Source organism: Dromaius novaehollandiae, chromosome 1, assembly GCF_036370855.1.
Source record: "Dromaius novaehollandiae isolate bDroNov1 chromosome 1, bDroNov1.hap1, whole genome shotgun sequence".
Classification (NCBI taxonomy): Eukaryota; Metazoa; Chordata; class Aves; order Casuariiformes; family Dromaiidae; genus Dromaius; species Dromaius novaehollandiae.
In genome coordinates this window covers 155,982,631-156,004,340 of record NC_088098.1, presented here as the reverse complement: position 1 = coordinate 156,004,340, position 21,710 = coordinate 155,982,631, and the positions used below count along the sequence as shown (strand labels likewise).

The following is a 21,710-nucleotide window of genomic DNA, read 5'->3' as shown; positions in this document are numbered from 1 at the left end:
TTCCTCCCATTTCAGAGTTCACCATCTTTCCCTGAATAAAGTAAGATTTGTCTTTTAACATCTGAGTTTATTTTTATTGGAATGCCAGCACATCTTTTCTTTTCTGTGTGTTTTTTTATTGGCAAAGGGAGGGCTGAGAATAAGATGGGCTGTATCTTTTGCCGCTTTAGGCTAGGACCTTTTCCTAGTTCAGGGACAACACTAGAAGGCCTGGCTGTTATCACAAACAGCCTTTGGATGGAGACAGTTGACAGTTCCTAATTGCTGATCAAGGGTGGTCAGAAAATCAGTGAAAGAACTGTAGCCAGGCCAATCTACTTGGAAACGAGAGCAAACAGTCCTTTCATTCCTTGGTTGCTTGTTGTGCTGCCAAGGGTCTTCATTCGCTTTTGTCTCCAACTCACCTTCTCACCTATCAGTTTCCTGAGTCCCAAAGGGGGCACCTTTTTTCCATGCTATGATAATAGGAAGTAGATCTCAATATAAATAAAAAACAATACTTACTTAGACCTCCTTAGGAAGCAGTGTCTGAGCATCACAGATACAGCGGGAATTCCAAGATACATTTTTAAAAGTGGTACACAGAAACAGTTCTGGACATGTGATTGTGTTTCAAGTTCCTGTGGTTTGGTTGCCACTTTGATCTCACCCCACAGACAGGTTTGTCATTCCTGTCCAAAATTAGGCTGGAAAAAATGCTGCTATAATTAGTTAGAGGAAAAAGGAAGAAGGGAACATCTTCCACTGCCAGCTACTATGTCCACAAAGGTAACAAAAGCTTTGGCAGAAGACAGCACTGGGCATGGGCTAGAATTCTCCACTTTGAAACTCTTCCAGAAATCGATGGTGAGAAATTACCACTTTGGTGAAAGCCTGGGAGGTATATTCTAGAGAAGGAATATAGTGAATTATGCCAGCACCAAGAATAATAAAAAGGTCTGATCAAAGGTTTGAGCTCTTGAAACTGTTCTACAAGGGCTCTCCCCTCTGCCCATGCCATTTTACATGCTTATTTACTACAGTATAAATCATACTTCATGGAGCTGAGATGACAGATGAAGCCTGCTACAATTCTGCATGAAATGTAGCATGTTTTCTTATGCAAGACAGAAGTTGACAGAGCATCAAATGATCATGTTCCATCTATAACTTTCACTCTGTCAAGTATTCTGTCTCCTGCACGCCAGTTATAATAAATACAGCTGACTGCATATAGCCAGGGGAAAATGAAGGCAGTTTTATGACATATGTAAAACCAAAAGATTCAGACATTTGTAAATCTTTTGAGTATTTACATAAAAGCAATCCTCTGTTCTCTTTGGTTTGAAGACATTAAGAATTTGAAAGGAATATATCTTTAGAAATCAACATTGCACTATAAGAATGTTGAGCTCAGAGCAACATCCTCTTATGGTAGGAGCCCAACACAGATGGTGATATCAGTAAGGCTGGCTGGGTGAAATGTCTTTACCCGAGAAAGTATTTCTGAGTTCATGAGAAGTAGTATTGATTCACCCTCCCGTTTGTATTAACACCTCAAGCAACACAGCAAGCATACTGTTTGCTAAAAAGAAATAGCCAAAGCTACACACTCCTTCCTTTTATCTTTTGGAAGGCCTGTCTGCTGACACTTTGAAGGAAGCGAATTAGTAAAAATCTCTACTTCCAGATTATTTTCTGAGGTTGTTCGGTCTGGTAATACATTTTCCACAGAGAACACATGGTACTTCCTGCTAAGCTGTTAGTGCTAAATACAAGCTTGTGTATTATTTTTGACTTATAAATCAGACTGTACAGTATTGCCCAATATTACTAACTCATAATTAATATCAAATTCATATTAAATAAACTATACTATAACTAATAGATGGGTGGAATGACTTCTTTGTACACTCTAGCCTGTGTCTGAAGGGACAGAGGCCGAATGCTTCCATGTGGCCACTGGATACCCCTTTTCATAATAACAATTAATTATATTCCAGACCATCATTGGTCTCAGCCTTAGCCTGAACCCAATGTGTGCATATAAGGATGTACATTGATCTCATTTTCTCACTGTGCTATCTAATCCAGACTGTGAAGTCCATGGAGAAGACCCTTTATTTCTTTATGAATAGGTTGGAATATAGTGGGCAGCACATCACTGCCATTCGCTGAACAGCAAGAACAGAGGTAACTCCACCTCAGCCAGAAGAAAAATATTGCCAAATTCCTTCTGAATGTCAAAGTGCAGCTATTACTAGGTCATCACCATTATTAGACCAAAGAACGGAGATCTAGGCAGATACCAAGACACTTGTGATTTATAGTTCTCACGGGTCTGGGGTTTTGGGTTGTGCTGAGTGCCATACTCTCTGGTTTATCAGGTTTAGTGCATCTCTTGGGACCCATATGCCTGGTCTTGTTTTACAGATGTTTATGTTTTATATCGTGCAATTAATGCAGATTACTCAATATAAGAATTAGTAAAGTAGTTCTCAAAAAGTCACACAACTGTATGATTTCACTCATAAAAAGGTATGACTTTAATACAACCACTTTTCAGGGAGTCTAGTAAGGGGATATGGCTCTCAGGAGACCTGTTTCATAGGAAAAAAATCATATTTCATCAAGGAAGTTATCACTATCAGAAGAATAAATATATAATTATAAATTGAATGCACATCTGGCAGAGAACATACACAGGCTAAAATACCTTTAGGAAAGTCAGTGAGATCATTTGTTTCAATATATTGTATTTCATTATATTGTATTTGTATTTTGTCTGTGCATAGAATCTTAATTTTTACTGAACACTACTCCACTCCTATTTCAAAAGGAAAATTCCTGGTGACTAGAACATGTCAGAACAGAGACATGACTTGGGAAAATAAAGAACTGCAAACCTGCTTTACGTTTTAGTGGATTAGAGAACAGGGCAAGAGAGAAGCATTTGTCAGCTTAAAGTTCTTAGTGCCAATCTCACCATAAAGAGAGCAAGGGCACCACCTGCTGTTTTAGAAATGTATTTATTTCAGTCATGAAAGTTATTCTTCAAGTACTGCATTCAGAAACAGCCAGGCCTACTAACCAAGCTGTACTCCTTTAGTAAAGCTTTATCCTGAAATTTAAGCTTATTCAAGACAATTTTAACAAATGATGTATTTGCACTTCTCTGTTCATACAAAGAACCATACTGTAGCAACAATGCTGGCCATAAATAACTGAAAATGGGATTCTTGCAGATTTTTTAAAGAAAGAGAAGGTTTCACATTTCTGTTTTAGTGCATGGGAAGTTGCTCTTTCTCACTCAGGGCATTGAAATCTAGAGTCCAGAACATTTGCAGATCTGATTTGCATCAATAATCACTGAACAAATTTACTTACTGACTTTAGTACAAACAGCATGACAAAGGTCATTCATTATGAGCTGAACATTACAGAATAAATAATTACCAGTAGATAAGTAAGACATCAAACTATAGCTTAAACTGTTTTTGAAAATTTTCAAAGGACCTTGTTTTCAAAATGCTTCCTGTTAAGAAAATACAGGTCAGTACACACCTAGCTGCAGTGAGCAGTCCCTTCACTGGGAAACGGGATTGTTTTCTTATGGCCAGAATAGATTTAAACATACCTGTGGGACTTCATAAATCCAACTGACTGGCAGTTTTGGGAAAACTCAAACCAAGCAAATTAAAACCCTAGATGACCAGGAGATAAGCTGTAGAGTGTAATTAGAAAGTCTGACCAGCAGCTTGGATGCTCTGAGATAAAGAAGGCTGAAGGTCTGCTTAATTCTTCCTAGCTGCCAGGAGGAATCACTCCATGTTTTTCTCCTCTTCCTCTGAACACCACGCGACACTTTGGAAAAGCACACACCAGGCTGATCAGCTATAAACACACTCCTGTACGCTATAGGCTAGTACAGGACTTTTTTGAGGACTGGTCATTTATCAACGAAATGATCACCTGTCCAAACTTCCATGAGAGGAAGGATCAGCACTAAAGGAAATGGCTAATTTCTATTCAAGGCTGGCCAACCAATGTTCTCAAGGACCCTAAGTGAAAGTGAGTTCAGAGCAGCAGCAACCTCTTCAAAAGTTTGGGAAAACAATATGAAACATGAACAAATTATGTGCTTTTGCCATGGAAAAAGATACCAGGGCCCATTTCTTCCTCAGGCAACCAGAGCCAAGATGCAGCTGGCCTGCTCACAAGCAAAATTACATCAGATGCCTTTGATTTTTATCCTACATCATTCAGTCCTGATCTGTGCACGACAAATTCAAGGGAAGAGTGAAAAATATGTGTAACTTGATTGCTTCCCATGAGTTAAGTTAGAAAATTTTTATAACATGTTAACATCAAACATATATCAGTAACAGATGCACAACCCGTGTTTTGTCTACCAGTTCTATTAAGGTAACAACTAAGGTGTCAGTACAGCATCCTGTTTTCCCCTTCCAAAGATGCTTTGTACATCTGCAAGATGTGCAAAACAAGAATAATCTAGGATTGCATCAAGCTTGTGCATTTATTGGTGGCTTATTAAAAATTAATTCATTGCTGTAAATGAATGCTAATAACAAATTAGTAAAAACTTTTTCTCTTCTTCTGTTTTTTTACACAAATAGTTTTATTACAAACTTGAATTCTTGAGAAATACACATTTAAGAAATTACATAAAGGCCTTGGCATTTGTAAGAATCTTTTGGTATTTGCACGGTTATAGTCTATAAAACACTTTTAGACACAGATGTGCTCAAACATTGGTATAATTGCATAGAAAGTCTTTAGAAATATTTCTTAGGCCACCTTGAAGACTTTTTTGGCACAGTATTAACAAAATTAAGGCCTTATAATTTTTCAAAATCAAGTCATTCAGTGTGTGAGTAGTGTTTAAAACCCTGAAAAATATTAAATACAGAATAAACACTATAAGCTCAAAGCAGGATTTACTATAATAAAGACAAAGAGCTATTAACCTGGGTTCAGTATCTGCAATTTACAGACTTCGGTATTGAAATGAGCTATGCAAAATGAACATTTCACATCATATTTTGGCATTTAACATCTAATTTATGACACTGAAAAAAAAGAAAACTTTTGTAAGCTTTTTTTTTGAAATGCTTGATTTGCCTAATGGTTGATATCTATATAAATTACTAAAATATTTATATATTTTCTTTTTCTTGACCATTGCTGGATCATTCCTTATTCCACAGGAAAGTTTGTTCTACTGCATAATAGAAGCTGCATAGTACCAACATAGCAGAAACACTTACTTGCCTATTCGGGAAATCAATTAGGCAATCTCTTCCAAATGTAGTCCCATTAAAACCAATAGCACTAAGGACTACAAACAGAAGGAAAGTTTGCAGGATGGCACTCTATGTTTTGGAAAGATGGTTACTTGTTGCTTAACCACAATCCATAATCCCAAAACTCTTTTTTACATTAGTATTGCTTTGTACAAGAACAATAAGTACATACCCAAGAGTTTTGGATTTTGAGACAGCTAGATAATGGTAACAACAAGCTTATCTGGGGAAGAAGAATGAATCTAAACATATAATACAAGAATGAGAAAGGGGAGTCAAACAGTATAAGGCAGAACTGCATATCTCCTAGCACCTTTGCATTTTCTTCTGGATGAACTCTTACTTTTTATTCTATCAGTGCATTGCATTTATATAAAAAATATATATACTTTGATCAAAAGTGCCATTTGGCATGTCAACATTTGAAGCTTATCTTTGTTGTCTCTTTTCTTCTTCAGCAAGGACAGGGCCAGTAAAGCAGTGTGTGTTAGTTATGCAAGTTCCTAAAAGGTACTTTACTGTTTTCATATTCGACAACAATGAGGTACATATGATATATGTCTAGGCTTCATTGCTGTTAAACGAATAGCACCATATTGTGTGAAATTAGTTGAAATTCAAAAGTCATTATGTTTTTCTCATACAGACTTGACAACGGCTAACATTTGAGCGCAGATCCCCTGCTTTCAAGGTTGAGGGCGTCGGTTTCCTATTGAAAATAGATACACGGAAAGAACCATTAACAGTCGTTAATACAGAATGGTCGGTTTTCAGGATTATCATTGACAAGGCAAACTGCATGCAGCCAAGTGCCTCTCTGAGCTGTGCTGAATCAAGGTGTCCCTAAGTTCTCCAATTTAAATACACTTTTAAGTGTAGGTTACAGACAGTCACCAGATCAGTTATAAACGTCAGTGATTTCCAGTTACTTCAGAATTTATTTCTGTAACTAGACTGAGGGTTTCCTTAAGTAGAAGACACTACCCGTTCAATAATCAGCAGTTTGAAAGCGTGCTGAAATTTAGGCAGTAATAAAAACATAGGCAAGGAAACTGAGACATTTGGCTACTCATGAGTTTCTTCTAACTCTTGAGATTTTACAGAATAATAAATAGTTAACAAAAGAAATGATATATGCAAAGTGGTGTCAAATAGACAGACAAACCAAAATCTTTCATGTCTCTAATCTGTCAGCAGGTGTTACTCCTAACAACGGAAAGTATAGCATTTTCAGACAAAAGTGTGATTACATTTAACTTTTTCCATTTAAAAGGATTATGAGTTTACAGGAAACTGGAGCACACTTGTGAATTATGATAGCAAGACAGGTCCCCTGATCAAGTATAAACTGGGATTATTTTAGTGGCTTGGGACACAGTTTGTAGCCAGAAAAGGATATAAAGTTGACAGTTGTCTCCATGCAGGATTCTTCAAATACAAACAATTGTAGTGCTGACTCTTCCGTATTTTCCTCTGACCAGCCCCACTCCTTCCTGGGGAGCCAGTGCTTACGCCAAGGTTGGCACAAGAGTTCTTTTAGCAGTAGCTCGTCTGGTTAAAGTGATTATCACAGCCCCAGGGATAATCAGTCCCAGCACTCAACTTTGGCACCTACTCGGTTTACAGCTGTCTCATAGACAAGAATTCAAACCTGGCCACACAAGCTGCCTCATTTTGACTGAGACAGGCTAAGGAGTGTTCACAGATCTGGAAGGCAGGAGCAGATGAAGCAGCGGAAGAGGAGGCCCGTCTGCACTCAAGAGAAATGCCTGCAAACCAGGCAAGCTGTGCAGACCTGAGAACTGGTCTGTCTATTAATATATTAACTTTAATAAAATTCAGATGGATCGAGCAGTACTGTGTTGAGAAATAGTTATATGCAGGGGACCAGAACAGAGCCTACTACTACTTAATTGCTGAAATTAGAGCCCCAGAGGGACTGAAGAAATGCCTAAGGCCTCTGTCTTGGGCTGAAGTTTATTTAGAGAGATATCTGCCAGACTGGTGAGCAGCAAATAATTGTTCAGCTCACTCAGTTTCCTTCCTCTCCATGTTCAACACCTGCACTAATGTCAAGTGTTTCTATTATGTACTAATATCCACTAGGGGAAATGTTATATTCTAACTTAGTTTCAGTCAGCATATCAGCCTATCCCAATTATGACTCAATAAATACAATCAAACGTACGGGAAATGCAAAAATTGTTAGAGCATTCTAAAAAGCAAAATCCTAAGTGCAAATGACACATTGTAGACACCAATGGAAGATACATTCATTAATTCCCCCAAAAGCTATTATCTTTTTTTAAAAAAAACCCAAAAGTCATTAACTGTATGTATTAACCAATCTGCGGCACAGCCAGTACTTCAATCGTGTTTTACACTCAAACAGTACTTCTGTTATTCAATGACAAGGTGTGACTGAGTTTCAAATACCGATAAATAAATCATGAACTTACTTGAACATCTCATTCCTCTCTATAGTGGCAAGCCAGAAGCTGTAAGCATTTGCATAATAATTGCAGGTGCCCCGGCCGTGGCATTCAATGAAGGGAGCGCTGCGAAACTCCTCTAGGCAGGAACCAGGAGAGGCCAGGGCCTGGCCGGAGCCCTCGGCACCAGCGCTGGTGTGCTAGAAAAATGCAAAAGCATCGGTCAGAGAAGGACACGAACTCTTTCGTTACAGCGCCCAGTAACTCTCTTGCACAAGTACTTCTTCACATGCCTCTCCTCACCCTTTCTCGTGTCTGTATGCTGTTCGGTCCCTCTGCTCAGAGAGGAGCAAGGGGCCAGAGCTGAAGGGTGGCACTGGGCTGATCTGCTTAACATCAGCGCAACACATCAGCAACACCTCCTTGAGGGCAGCTGTAAGCACGGAAATGCTCTAGGACTGACACTCAGGCTATGTCTACAACAGCAGTGGGCCAGGGCCCACTCTCTGGCTGTGGGGGCAGTAGTTTATATCCCAATAACTAAACCCTCTTTCTGACCCAGAAGAGTGTGGCCTCTCTCATACTGCCTAGCACTAACAGCTCCAGGTCCATGCTGTTCCCCAGACCATGCCCACATGTGGCCTGGGAGACTGGCTGTAGACATAGGCTGTGAGCGTGACAGCAAGTAAGCTAACAACTAAACAGTATGTATGACCACAGAGCGGCTCTTCAGACTACTCCCTGGCTCTTTTTATTTTACTAGTACAGATATAGCCAAAAAAATAGATAAAAGATCAAAAAAGTCATTTGAAAACTGAAGGCTCAAAAATAAGAAGAGGACAAGCACTGATTCTCTACTGCTCTAGGAAGCTTCTGCAGCTAAGATGTTAAGGGACAATGGAAAATTACGCTTATTTCCTCATTTATTCTGCACTTGGAACCTGTGCTGGAGCTGCAAACAAGAGAATAGGCTCCATGAATTTCCCAAAAAGTGGATGCTATTATATTATCCCCATGTAGTAATTAGCCAGAATCTTTATAAAATCACCAGACAGGGTAGAAGCCTAAAATCCTCCTGAGACCTGAAATGGTGTTGTCAGATATCATCTTTCCCAGAGTAGAAGCGTAGATGAAACACCAGAAACAAATGCTTTTCTCAGCTCAGAGTATATCCTAGTGCACTCACCATGACAAAGGAGTAACCAATCCAAAGTGAACTCCAGCCTTCAGGACATTGCGGTATTTGAATTGTTTGACTGTGAACGGCTATTATCATAGCAGGAGCCTCACACACAGCACATCTAGAAAGACCAAGACATGAATGAGCTACATGCATTTGAGGGATAATACTTTTTCCTTTTCAGAAGTTCCTTTCATTAAGGAATTTGAATTCAAAAATGCTGTCACCTTCAAAAACAAAGCAAAATCAGGATGTTTCTTTTAGAAAAATAACCATCTGATTCTTTTTCTTTTTTCATTCAGTTAGGGACAGCTTAACTGTTAATTCATTATTCCTATTAGCCTTCCTAGAGCAAAGAAGCAAGAGACGTGTTAGTTGAATATTTAAATGCATATATATCTTTCTCTTTTTCTAGTCCCATTTGTATTGTAGTTTCTAAAAGTGGCAAGTGTCATGAACATGAACGGCAAACAGCCAAACTATTTAGCCCAGCAGGTAACACTTAGAAAGTGGTCTACTGTGATCAGAGACAAATAGCAGCAATTCATCATCCTAAACAGAGCCTTGAGTGACTTCCAGAAAAAAAGCCACCTCTCTGGAAAATGTCTTACAATGGCAATCACTGCTAATATAATCTAATGCAGGCTCTTCCCTATGCATTTTTCTTGATAGTGGCTTTGTTTACATTTGTGGTCTTTTTCTCCAGTAAGAGATTTCTAGCAAAGTAACTTGTCCAATGAACCTGAAAAGCTATGCAGCACCCATCCTTTTACTTTAAATCAATACATTGTGTTTCAGAACTGCTGGGCCACTAAATTAGCCAAAGGCTAACCACGCCTTCATAAAATCATAAAAAGTGTCAGTTGGGCTGGCAATTATAATATGGGAGCTGGTTAATAAGGAATTTGATAGATGCAATCCATTTCTTTTTCATACAATTCCTAAATTGGCTACTGTAGTTAGCAATGATGAAAGCGATTCAAAACAGATACCTAGAAGTAAACGGTCTGAATCCTATTATCAGAGATGTGAAAAAATTCAAATGCAAAATGGATTAAGTTGGATACTGGTAAACCCACAAGAGCAAAGGAATTCAGAATGAAAGCTTTCTATTTCTGACTTGTGAAGACTGTTTTCATACCTACCACCTTCAACTTTAGTGCAGAAGCAAGACAATTATTTTAAGAAACACATCAATGAACAAGTAAGTTAAAAGAGGAATGTTAAAGCTGCCTCTGTTCTTGGATCTCTGCTTTGCTTCAAGAGATTTCTGGTATTTCAGTGGAAGACCTCAGATGAAAAGAAGTCTCATGACCCAAGGCAGCAAGTGACACTTCTACATCTTTTCAACTTTTGGACAGAGAAAACTGTTGATTTAAAGGCCTCAGCTAGTAAAATAAATTGAAAGAACAGCCTTCTCAGATTCCTTGCTGAACGTGCTCATGTTAAAAATGTATGTTACAAATATCTCACTCTCTGCCTTAGCTAAACGGTAAAAAAATATATATATACATAAATATGTATGTTTATATGTATAGACATACACACATACACATATATATGTGTATAGATGCATATTTATACAGTACAAAAGCTATTCTGTATGCATTAGACTGTGTGTAACTTAAAGCAAAATGTTGGTGGGCGCCTCATTGAGCAAGATTTTCAAAAATGACTGTCAAAGGTTATTTTTGAAGCCTCATCAGGGACAACATAAAAGGAACATGAATTTCAGATGCTGGCCATTTCAATATTTCTGAAAGTCAAGCACCATCCATCCATGTCCAAAAACAACCAAAAAGCAAGACCGACAAAAATCTATAGTCACTCTTGAGAAGCGTGGTCTCAGTCTGCTCACCAGATTTTCAAGGCATACCAATTTCTGTGCCACAAAACCAAAAATATAGTACAAAAGTAACAACTGTAGGAACAAGATGGATTCCACTATGCAAGCTGGATTCCACTATGCAAGTTAGATACAAAATGTTTTGCCATAGCATCAAATGGCTTTGTGAGTATGCCAAGGTGCTGAAAGACAACAATGCATGGATGATTCGAACTGCCTCTTTTCTTGGATGATATATACAGTTCCCAGAAAGCAATGACAGCACTCTCCACTCCCATTCATTTTATATAGCGTGAAGAGGGAGCAGCAAAAGCTGATACAGCTTAGGAGCAACAGTAGGAATCTTAGTAATGCCTAGATCTAATGATTATCTTCTCATTCAGAGGCTGGGGCTCCTTTGTCAGATTCTTAGCTAATGACAGTGGTATAGTTTACTACGCTCTTGCCCACACCTCTGCCTTTGGCACTGGGCATATTACGTCAGGATAGTTTTTTGCTGGTGGTCTTAATATTTAAAATGGACCAAATCTTCAGTACTGCAGATTGATGCAGAACAGTTATGTTCTATGTAAGTGCCACAACTTGTGCTAGATAAGGATTTATTAAAAAACAGATGATTGATTTTGCAATTATTTCTTTTAAGTCAGACAATAATGGTTGTATTCAAGCACCATGTCCAAAACAATGCAAGAAGCCTGGCAGTGTACTGTATGATAAATAATGCTACCAATTTCAAACAAAAGGAAGCTGAGCCTTAAAAAGCTTCTAGCTATGGCTAGTCCAAAAAAAAAAAAAAAAAAAAAGGAGAATTTTTTTTTGCAGGAATTGTGAATAAATTCAAAACTTTTCTCCTTCAAAGTACATCACAGCTTTTGCAAAGTATCATTTCAAAATAAATCTTTTCATTTCAATTAGATTCAAAATAGACTGTTCTTTTTGTCTGGGTTTCCCCCCAGATGGATTCATTTTTGATCTAAGTCTAAACTGAAAATGTGTACACTTTGATCCATTTCACCAAAGTAACTCAAAATTTCAATTTAAAGGAAGGAAAAAAATAAATATATAGATTAAAAGCCTTTTTCAAAAAAAGAAAGTACCATATATGCTTTTAATAGCCTTTGTAATTTTACAAACACAACAGATCTGAGACCATACCTGCTGATAAATGGTCTGATATTATCACCAGTGATAGGAGCCATACTCATTGGCATGGGTTCAGGAGTGGAGAGCCAGTAGGAGTAGTCATTCCTTGATGCAAAGTTACATACATTGTTGATATTGCAGAATAAGAATGGCATAGTACTAAATTTACGAAGACAGCTCCCTGCCGTGCCTGAAAAGTTAAGTGAAAGTTTATTAACCCATTTTTGTTAAGCCACGGCCAACTGCCGTACAAAAATTTCCAGTAGCTGCTTAAAAGCAGAAGACGCTTGCCCTGGAGGGCTGAGTTCTCATAGGGGAAGTGGCTTCTCTCAGCTCCACCAGGAAGGAACAGGACAAGGCAAGGAGCAACCCAGTCTTGCCTGCAGAATTATAAAATAATTTAGGCTGGAGGAGACCTCCAGAGGTCATCTATCCCAAACACCTGCCAGTTAGATCACGTTGCTTGGGTCCGTGTCCAGTCTAGTTTGGAATATCTGCAAAGACTGAGATTCAACAACCTCTCTGGGCTCCTACTCCAGTGTTCGACCACCCCCATGGCAAAAAACCCCTTTTCTTTATATCTGACTGGAATATCTCATAGTCCAACTTGTTCTTCTATCATTGTGCTCCTCTGAGAAGAGTCTGGCTTCATCTTCGCTAAACCCTCACATTAGCTGTAGACAGCAATAAAGGTCTCTCTTTAATCTTCTCTTAAGGCTGAGCAAACATGGTTCCCTGACCCATATGTCATGTGCTCCAGTCTGTACTAAAACTCTTAGTGGCCAGCTGCTGTATTCACTCCAGTATATTAATGGCTTCCTCATATTGGGGGGTCCAAGTCTGGGCACAATATACCAGATGCGGTCTCACAACAAAAAGGAAAGAATCACTTCTCTCAACCTACTGGCTGCACTTTTGCCAGTGGAGCCTAGTATGTTGTGTGGTTGTGTGTGTGTGTGTGTGGGGGGGGGGGTTGTTGCAAGAGCACACTGCTAACTGATGTTCAACTTGTTGCCCAGCAGGACTCCCAGGTCCTTTCCTGCTTTCTAGATTGTTAAACCTCAGTTTGTACTGTTGCATGGCGTTACTTCATTCCAGGTGTAGCACTTTGCATATGCTGTCACAGAACTTCTTGTGGTTCTTCTCAGTCATTCTCTCCAACCTGGCCAGGTCCCTCTGAATAGCAGCTGTGCCCTCTGGGATGTCAAACACTCCTCCCATTCTGGTATCACCACAAACTTGCTGAGAGTGCACTCTATCCCATCACCCAGGTTGTTAATAATTTCATTAAAAAGTATCGGCCCAGTATGAATTCCTGAGAGACATTTCACTATTCACCAGCCATCATCAAACTTTGTAGAGCCGACGATACCCTCTGAGCCTGACAGTCTCACCAATTTTCCACCCACTTTTCATCCACTTAGCTAGCCCATAGCTCATCAATTTGGCTATAAGGGTATGATGGAAGACCTTTGGTAAAGCCTTCCTTAGTTAAACTGGTAGTGCTTCCTCTATGCATCAGTCCATTATCTGTACCAGCCTAGAAGGCATAAAGCACCAGCTAGTCAAGAATGATTATACAGTTTTGTTCAATACAAATCTACAAATGAAAGAAACCTTTGGTTTCTAATGGAATTCTGATTTGGTCTCTACTGTCAATTCTTACCCAAATCCTGGCCATGTGCTCTTTCATTGCCTTGGACATAAAGCAAGGAGTAACCATGGTAGATCAGCCTAGTTCCAAATGGACACTGTGGTTCTTCAGTGGTCTGACTGTGTCTGGTAACAAGGAAGCCATGAGCAACAGATGCTGCACCTGGTGGGCCCATAGCCCCAGGCAAACCTTCAGGACCAGGTGGACCAGGGAATCCTCTGGGCCCTAAAATAAAGAAAGTCTCATTTTATCTCTACAGAAATTGTGTCACAGAGAAAGTCACCTTGCTGGCACTCAGATAGCATTGAGTATTCATTTTCCATTTGTGTAGTTACTAAAATGCCTTTGAGGGTGTCCACAGAAAAAAAATTGACAATTTCTAATGGGGCTGAAATTAGAGCAAGTAACGGAAACTCAAGAATTAGTGCTTCCCAGATAGTCGTTAGAAAGAAATTGAACTATTCAGAAAAAAATAAAATAAAGATCAAAATTTTTAAAATTTTATCTTTCATTGTTGTGAAATTTAAATATTCAACTGTCAGGAAACTCTAGAGTATGATATCTGCAGAGGTATTGTGACCATATTACTAATCCTTTGTATACGACTATATATAAATATATACTCTTCCAAACTATATACATAAATATGCACTATACCAGTATATATATGTGTGTGCATGTGTGTTTAAATAATACATGGCAGTGTAAATTTTGTAAAAAAGAGTGGGATTGTAGACAGAAATCCTGTGTGCAAGGTAATAGTCTTCTCTCCTTTGCAATGAATGCTGTGGGGAACTTGTGGCCTTTATATCTGATGAAACCAAGATTTTCCTTCCTTTTCAGTTGCAGGAGAGGAATGTAGCTGTAGAAGCAGAGAGGAGGGCTCCTACTAGCATCACAAGATCTTCAGGCTTTCCTAGTAGTACCTACAGCTACTTTGATTTGTAGCTTTAGTGAAGTCTCAAATGTCCTTTGGTGTTTTTCCAGAGCTGTCACATGTAACCTTTCCATTGTAGAAGATATACGTCTTATAGAGCTAATGATTTTTTTTCCCTTATTTTACAAGTTACAGCTTGTATTCCTGAGGGAAAATAATCTACAGAATTGCTCATTTCTTGTATTGAAAGCAGGTATTATTTCTAATGAAATTCAAACAACAGAAGCGTCCTAGAAATTAAAGCATGTTTTATATGAAAGGACATGCATAGATAGTTGTCTTTCCTTCTCCATCATGCTTTGTAAGCCTCTATTTTCACTCCAGTAAAAGACAAGTCTAACTATTTACTGGAAGGTAGTTACAGCTGCTCCTTCTGCTGCTTCCGCAGAGAATTCCAGACCTGGTGAACTACCTTTGCTGCTTAGCAGCACTCCGCCTGGATAACTAAAAAAGTGAGATTAGGTACAATCATACCTAACGGCCTGTGACATTTTTCTATGGAGGAATCAAGTCTTCGAAGAACTCATGGGCTTACCTGGGGGACCATAAGGACCAACTTCTCCTTTTTGCCCAGGTTTACCATCAAACCCTGGGCTACCAGGTGGCCCAGGTATGCCTGAAGGTCCTGTAACCCCTGTTGATAAACAAGGAATAGTTATTACTGGATCACTTCATGCTACTTCATGTTATGACTTTTTGATTTATGATAGCACTGGGACAACTCAGCACACTCAGATTCACTGACATCATTCAGATTCAGTGAGTGTATTGCAGTACCTAGAGCAAATATGTTGGCTACTGCAGGCAAAATGGTTATGGTAGAGAAGAACAGAGAAATAGGCAGAAAATGTGCTTCTAAAACAATTAGTATTTGCCTGCAGTATGAGAATGAAGGGCAGCAATATTTTCCCTCTGCTTATCATACGATTCATTCAAAACTGCAGGAACTACAGATAATAGACCACAAAAAATAAGGTGATGAACGGTGGGAAAATCAGTAGCTTCTTCTTAGCTTCTTCCCAAGCAGGTTTTTGACACACATATGTCTCCCTTTATGGATTTCTGTGGATGCTTTGACTCTTACATATAAACTCAGTAATTCTGAGTTTGGGAAAAAGAAGTTAACACCATCAGTGTCATACCAGCATTTCTGTAGCACTTAAGTAGCTTTAGACAATCACAGCTGTTCTTTTCCAGCTCACTCAAAAAGCAATACTGCATTCATGTGTTGAACTGACTACTAGAACAGAGACAGATCCTGTATGAGCAAATCCATGCTCTGCCCTGCCACTGGGATTATTTCACAGCCATTTACTAACGCACTACAGTTGCAGAGTGAGAACTCCACCTTCAAGAACAAACTTCCATATCCATTATGTTAAATAGAAAGAAAATGTTCATTATATTTCACCATGCTTGCCCATCATCTTGCCATAAAACAAAGTTTTCTCTTAAAATGTTAGTAACTTAAGAATGCCTCTGAGCTTCCATTCTCCACACCCCATCATTCTGAAGAACGTGTCCTTCTATCAGCATTTCAATTGTTTTAACCCTTTGCTCCATTCCCTTATTCTCTACTGTGTTTAACTTTCGCAGATCACCTTTTATTTATAAAAAATGCAATGGTTGGTCAAAGAGAGGAATTCTAGGACTATGGAACAAGCTCCCTCAGGGAATACTTTCTACTCCTAGATCAAGGTGTTTTTCCTTATCTGAGCCTTCTCTCAAGGACACACAGTAATGAAGGCTGGATTCAATGCTCCACCCTAAAGAGAGAAGACACCCTACCAAACACATTTCTAGGGAAAGGATGCAGTGTGCTGCAGGTTACCCTGTATGAAATCAGTAGGAAAAGCACCTGGTTCTGGCACTCCTGCAGAGGAGCTTGAAAAAGAAGCACTTTTTTCTTCATTGGCAGACATAGAGTGGCTTGTAAAAAAGTGGATATCGTTATATGGAAAATATTCCAGGGTCTAGCCTACCATAGGTCTATTTTTACATTATGTAAAATGTTTATCTACTGGAAGGTTACAAACGCTCTCACCTTGCTGTCCTTTGGGACCTGGAAGTCCCGGGAATCCTTTGAGACCGACTGGTCCTACAGGGCCAGGTAAGCCAGGATCTCCTTTAACAAGCTGAAAAGCACCTGGTGGGCCTGGTGGGCCTTGTAAACCTGCCAAAATTAACAAAGGAAACAAGAATATAGTTAGTATAAATATACTAATATAAAATAAAAGAATTAGAGAAGAAGGTTATGTTCTATTACCATTTAAAGGTTCCAGTAATGACAAAGCAAATAACAATTTAAACAACAACAAAATTTGGGAAAAAAGCACATTTATATTGTACCTTTAGATCCAGGAAGACCTTGGTCACCTCGCTCTCCCTTAAGACCCGGGAAGCCAGGAGATCCTTTTGGACCTGAAGTCAAAGGAAATCTTTGCGTGAAAATTCAGTTTGGAATGATGTGTACAGAACAATCATGTATGTTCCCATGATCATTTAAGAGCCATGACTTTATTCACAGAAGTAGTTTTCCACTGTTTGCAGGAGCAAGATGTGAACAAATGCATAAATTTCCAAAAAATGATGACAGAAGAAAAATTTCTCTTCGATACCTAAATCAGAATAATTTTTTTCTATTAACAATTGCATTGTTTTACACCGTAGTGTTTTCATGTATGTGATGTTGATGATAACAGTTATTTGGTCAGCAGTGGAGATGAATGGAAGCTGTGAGTCCTCAAATATAGCTGTAACACTCATCTCCCCCTCTCAAGAAAATTCTGAGGATTCTTGACCAGAAATGTCCAGATGATTGATTTTACACCCATCTTCTAAACCAAATGCGCACTTACACTTGGCAAGGCAAGAGAACAGGGAAGAGGCAAAAAATTTTGGGAAAAACCCTTTTATACTATTTGATGCAGCTTTCAATGTCCTCTTTCATTTACTTTGGAACATGGAGTTAATATTCTTTCAGCATTTTTTTTAAGAGAGAAAGGAGACAAAAGAGCTGCCTTTGCCTATTTTGCATAAATATAACAAGTTTTTTTCTCACCTGGAACACCTGGAACTCCTGGAGGTCCCAAATCACCCTTTTGACCAATATCTCCCGGTAAACCTGGAGTACCCTGTATAAAAGAAAAAGTGAAGTACAATTTATCCTATACTGTTATGATATCACTCTCAAATAGGCTGTGTAGTTTTGGAAACCTCTGAAGAATATTTTCAACATGAGACAAGACATTGAGTTTAAGGAATGGTCCTTCTCTACCATGACGAGGTGAGAAGGTATGATTCCAGAAGCAAGTTTCATACTTTGCTTGTATGAAACTACTTTCTGTCCTACAAAAATACTAGACCAAAAAAAGGTGTCTCGCTAACAATACAGTTAATAAAACGGTCTTCAACAATAAAACACAGTGTGATGAAAACCATGAGGAAGCACAAACATCAGCAAATAAAATACTCATTTCAGTGTACCCCCTGTAGACAGAGGCTAGGTAGAAAATAAAATGTGGTAAATCTAGACCACAGCAGGGTTTAAAACTTCTACATTCACATGTGGAGTGAAATTAAATGTACTCAGTGATTCACAGACCACTGAAGATTCTGACTTTTCTACAGGGCTAAAATACTCTAGGACTTAAATACTTCATATACAATGCATGATCTTTCTTCTGCCTTCACTATTATAAAAGAACTATTCAGCTGAAATGAATTATAACAAGTTCATAATGCCTCACTTAGATGAAAACCAAGCCCATATTTCAAAAGATGCTGTAAACAGTCACTTAACTGACTGCCAACATCCTTCTTTTGTCTGTTGCAGCTCATCTGCTAAAAGCTTTTAAGTATAGCTTAGTTTTCCCGCTGACTAACTGCTAACCCAAGTCTGAAACAATAAGGCAGTAAGAGTCCCCTGTACAACACAATGTGGAACACAAGAGGAAGAAAGAAAGAAAATCCCTTTACTAAATAAATTACAAAATCCTTTGGCATTTCCTATCCTTAAAAAACAAACAAACAAACACTTTTAGACTGGAATACCAAAATTTTAAAAGCTTTGGAATTTCTGTGGTATAGAAATTAAGCTCTCTGCAGAAAGACTTCAAAATATTAATTATATTAAATTAAATTATACTGGAATGTTATTCTGAAATTTACCCCCTTCAAAGCTGTTATGATATGATGCTCTTAATGATGAAAAGACATAGCTAAGGTCCAGTGTCAAACCCTGAAGCAAATCCTTAATGTCTTTGGGAAGTGACTTCTTGACACAGGAAAGGATGCTGTTGGTCTTTGCATTATCAAGAATCTGGCCTTCTATGTATCTATCAGTATCCTGCATCTCACATCAGGACCTTCTCCCTGAGTGTCCCTTCTTCCTGTAGACTAAGACTTGTGTACAGGAACCTACCCCCTTTCTTATTTCTTATCCTTTCTTCCATATTATTATTATTATTATTATTATTATTATTATTATTATTATTTTCTTAGTAGGAAAGAGGAAATGAAAAGTTAAAATGTAGACTGCATTTTTCAGTGTGAAAAAGAAGGTAGATATTCTGTGAGACAGAGTATAGAAGATCAACTACTCCAGATGACTGTCCTATTTTACCTCATTCTCCCCAGTACTCAAAAAAGGGACCACTTTAGATCAGGGAAAATGAATAATTTATGACAATGTATTAATAACATTACCTGTTTGTATTTCTAAAACAACAGCTATATTTCATCACCGACAGTACTGAAAGTGCACTTTATTTGAAAGGTTTCATATCATACCCAGACAGTTCAGGTATTTTCAGATGGCAATAAATCGTGAAATATGCAACCTTTAAAATTAACTACTAATGCATTTGTGGGATTTATAGATGTGCTGCAGCCATTGTGCACTGTTAATACACTGTAAATTATATTCCTGTGTTGTGAGTGTGTTACCACTCACTACCTATAATTTTCTAAGTTCATTAGCTCACTGGGGCTTATTGGCAAGTAGCCTTTAAAAAGAGAGAACTGAAAAGTTTTGCAACTGATTTTACATCGTCAGCTGGGAGTCCAAAGGCACATTGAGCATTAAGTATCATTATTTTGAAAGACAAATATCTATGACTAACATATCTATTAGATAGACTAGAAGAACCAGTGCTTGAGTGACTCTGGAGAGCGCAGGCAAATAACTTACAGGCAAGCCCTGGAATCCTGGATCGCCTTTGACTCCCGGACCTCCAGGGGTCCCAGGCCAGCCATCGCTGCCCTGTTCTCCTTTGACCCCTTTAAGTCCTGGGGGTCCTGGTGGCCCTGTTGGACCTGGTAAACCTATAAGCCAGAAGGATGAGAGAGGATTTAGTGGCATTCTATAGAAGAGCAGTACCTGGTGGAGGACCAGCTGGCTCAAACTAAAGACGGGCAGAACCAAAGTAATTACCATAACAATGTTTCGAGAAAATATATAGGAGAATCTGTTTCAAGGAGGTGCATAGGAATCCCTTTCTGACTGGACTTTTACCATTTATTGCTACTGGGTTGATGGAAAATGATGCAGGGATTTCTGCATGCACAGAGCAAAAGCATAGTATGTTCTCATGCATGAACATGCTACAAACATATTGCATCTTTGCTTTACTTTCTTCACCCTTACCACAGTGCCACTGCCAAGTTAAAGCCACACTGGGCCATTTTTAAACGCATCAATACTCCAGAAAATAGCAACATCAAGCCATGGCTGTCCAAAAACAGTAAATAAAGCCCAGAGAGAAACACACTGAAGCAGGAGGAAAACTTCTCAATGTCAGGGAGACTCTGGGCAAAATTAACTGCCAGAAGACATAAAATCAGTATAGTCTAGGACATAATGCCAAACTATCCATGAAGGAAGAGTTTTCTCTGATCTCTGAGAGGATAAGCAAGGACATGTAATGTTGATTATATTATTAACCAATTTAGATGAGCTTTGATTAACAGCAGTACCTTAATTCTAAAGATAAAGAAGTACCTGGAAGGCCAGGTTGGCCTTGGGGTCCTCTGTCTCCTTTAGGTCCCTCCATTGCACTTCCTGGTAGTCCAGGAAGACCTTGGCTGCCTTTAGGGCCTGGTGGACCTGCATATCCTGGTTCTCCTTTCAGACCTGGGATCCCCGGACTCCCCGGGGATCCTGGAAAACCCACGTCACCTTTCGCACCTAAGATGTGAAACAGCCCCCAAAACATGATTAGAGAAAGGACCACCATCACCAAAACCTTCTGCCTTATTATTCACTCACAGTAAGGTTTATTCCTTGAGAAAATATTGATCTTGCCTATATATTCAGAAACAAATGCAATTCTTTTGGAAAACTATTATTCTCCACTCTGTGACATAAAGCAAGAGGAAAAGAATAGCCCAACTGATAAATCTTTTGTTAGCTAAACTGATCACCTGGGTATTTTCATTCACTGCGAAAATGGATGAACATTCAACATCTTTCTATCAGCCCTTTCCCAAGGAACAAAGCCCCCAAATCCTTGCTCCACTGCAACTATCATTGTTACATCCGAATAACGGATGTTTTACCTGAGTATACACAACAGGGCTTGTTCCTGGAGAAAAAGGGAATATATTTACTAAGACCTAGATTTAAACACTTACTACTTATTTTCAAGCTTGTACAAATAGCAAACTTTTACAATTTAGTTGAACTTTAGATCATGACTGAGCAAAAAGAATACAGATTAGCTAGTATAAGTAAGAATAATAAAACAAATAGAATGTAAAAAACACACTTTCCTTGCTTTTTGCTTAAACAAAAAACAGGTCTTTAAAATCTGGACTCTCTTTTTGGAACTACAACACTTTTGATGTCAGTTAAATATCTGTTTAATCTAAAATCAAGTATTTTAAAAAGAGCTGTGCTGACAAAATGAGATGGGTATAGTGGGAAAAATGCTCTCATAATCTAGCGTTTTACATGCATTATTGAGCTATATTTAGAAAATTTGCTTATTAAAATAATTCTCTAACATTACAACTTTCTCAGCAATTTCATGACTGTTAATTATTCTAAGAGGATAAATAAAAGATATTCTAAAATTCTGGTTCATCACTTTTGATTGTCCACACGTCTCCTGAATTCAAAGAATAAATGAGTGCAGTGAGGACATCAACGTTTCAAGCTATATAAGCTTGCCAAAAACTGTCATACCATGCTAATTCTATAGCTGGACTAGTTGA

At 38.5% G+C, this 21,710-nt stretch overlaps 1 protein-coding gene across 2 annotated transcripts in view; it reads right to left on the bottom strand.

Moving 5' to 3' along the window:
• Nucleotides 1-2,628: 2,628 nt before the first annotated feature.
• The window catches only part of COL4A1 (collagen type IV alpha 1 chain), a 130,238-nt gene continuing 111,156 nt past the window's right edge, over nt 2,629-21,710 (bottom strand). For both annotated transcript variants that reach the window (XM_064504029.1, XM_064504035.1), the window contains 11 exons: nt 20,497-20,682; nt 19,687-19,820; nt 17,557-17,629; nt 16,845-16,916; nt 16,540-16,668; nt 15,031-15,129; nt 13,571-13,783; nt 11,917-12,094; nt 8,922-9,036; nt 7,763-7,935; nt 2,629-6,012 (listed from right to left, as the gene is read on the bottom strand). In XM_064504029.1, coding sequence (XP_064360099.1) covers nt 5,931-6,012; nt 7,763-7,935; nt 8,922-9,036; nt 11,917-12,094; nt 13,571-13,783; nt 15,031-15,129; nt 16,540-16,668; nt 16,845-16,916; nt 17,557-17,629; nt 19,687-19,820; nt 20,497-20,682 — 1,454 coding nt within the window. In that variant the 3' untranslated portion in view covers nt 2,629-5,930. The remainder of the gene's footprint in view (nt 6,013-7,762; nt 7,936-8,921; nt 9,037-11,916; nt 12,095-13,570; nt 13,784-15,030; nt 15,130-16,539; nt 16,669-16,844; nt 16,917-17,556; nt 17,630-19,686; nt 19,821-20,496; nt 20,683-21,710) is intronic.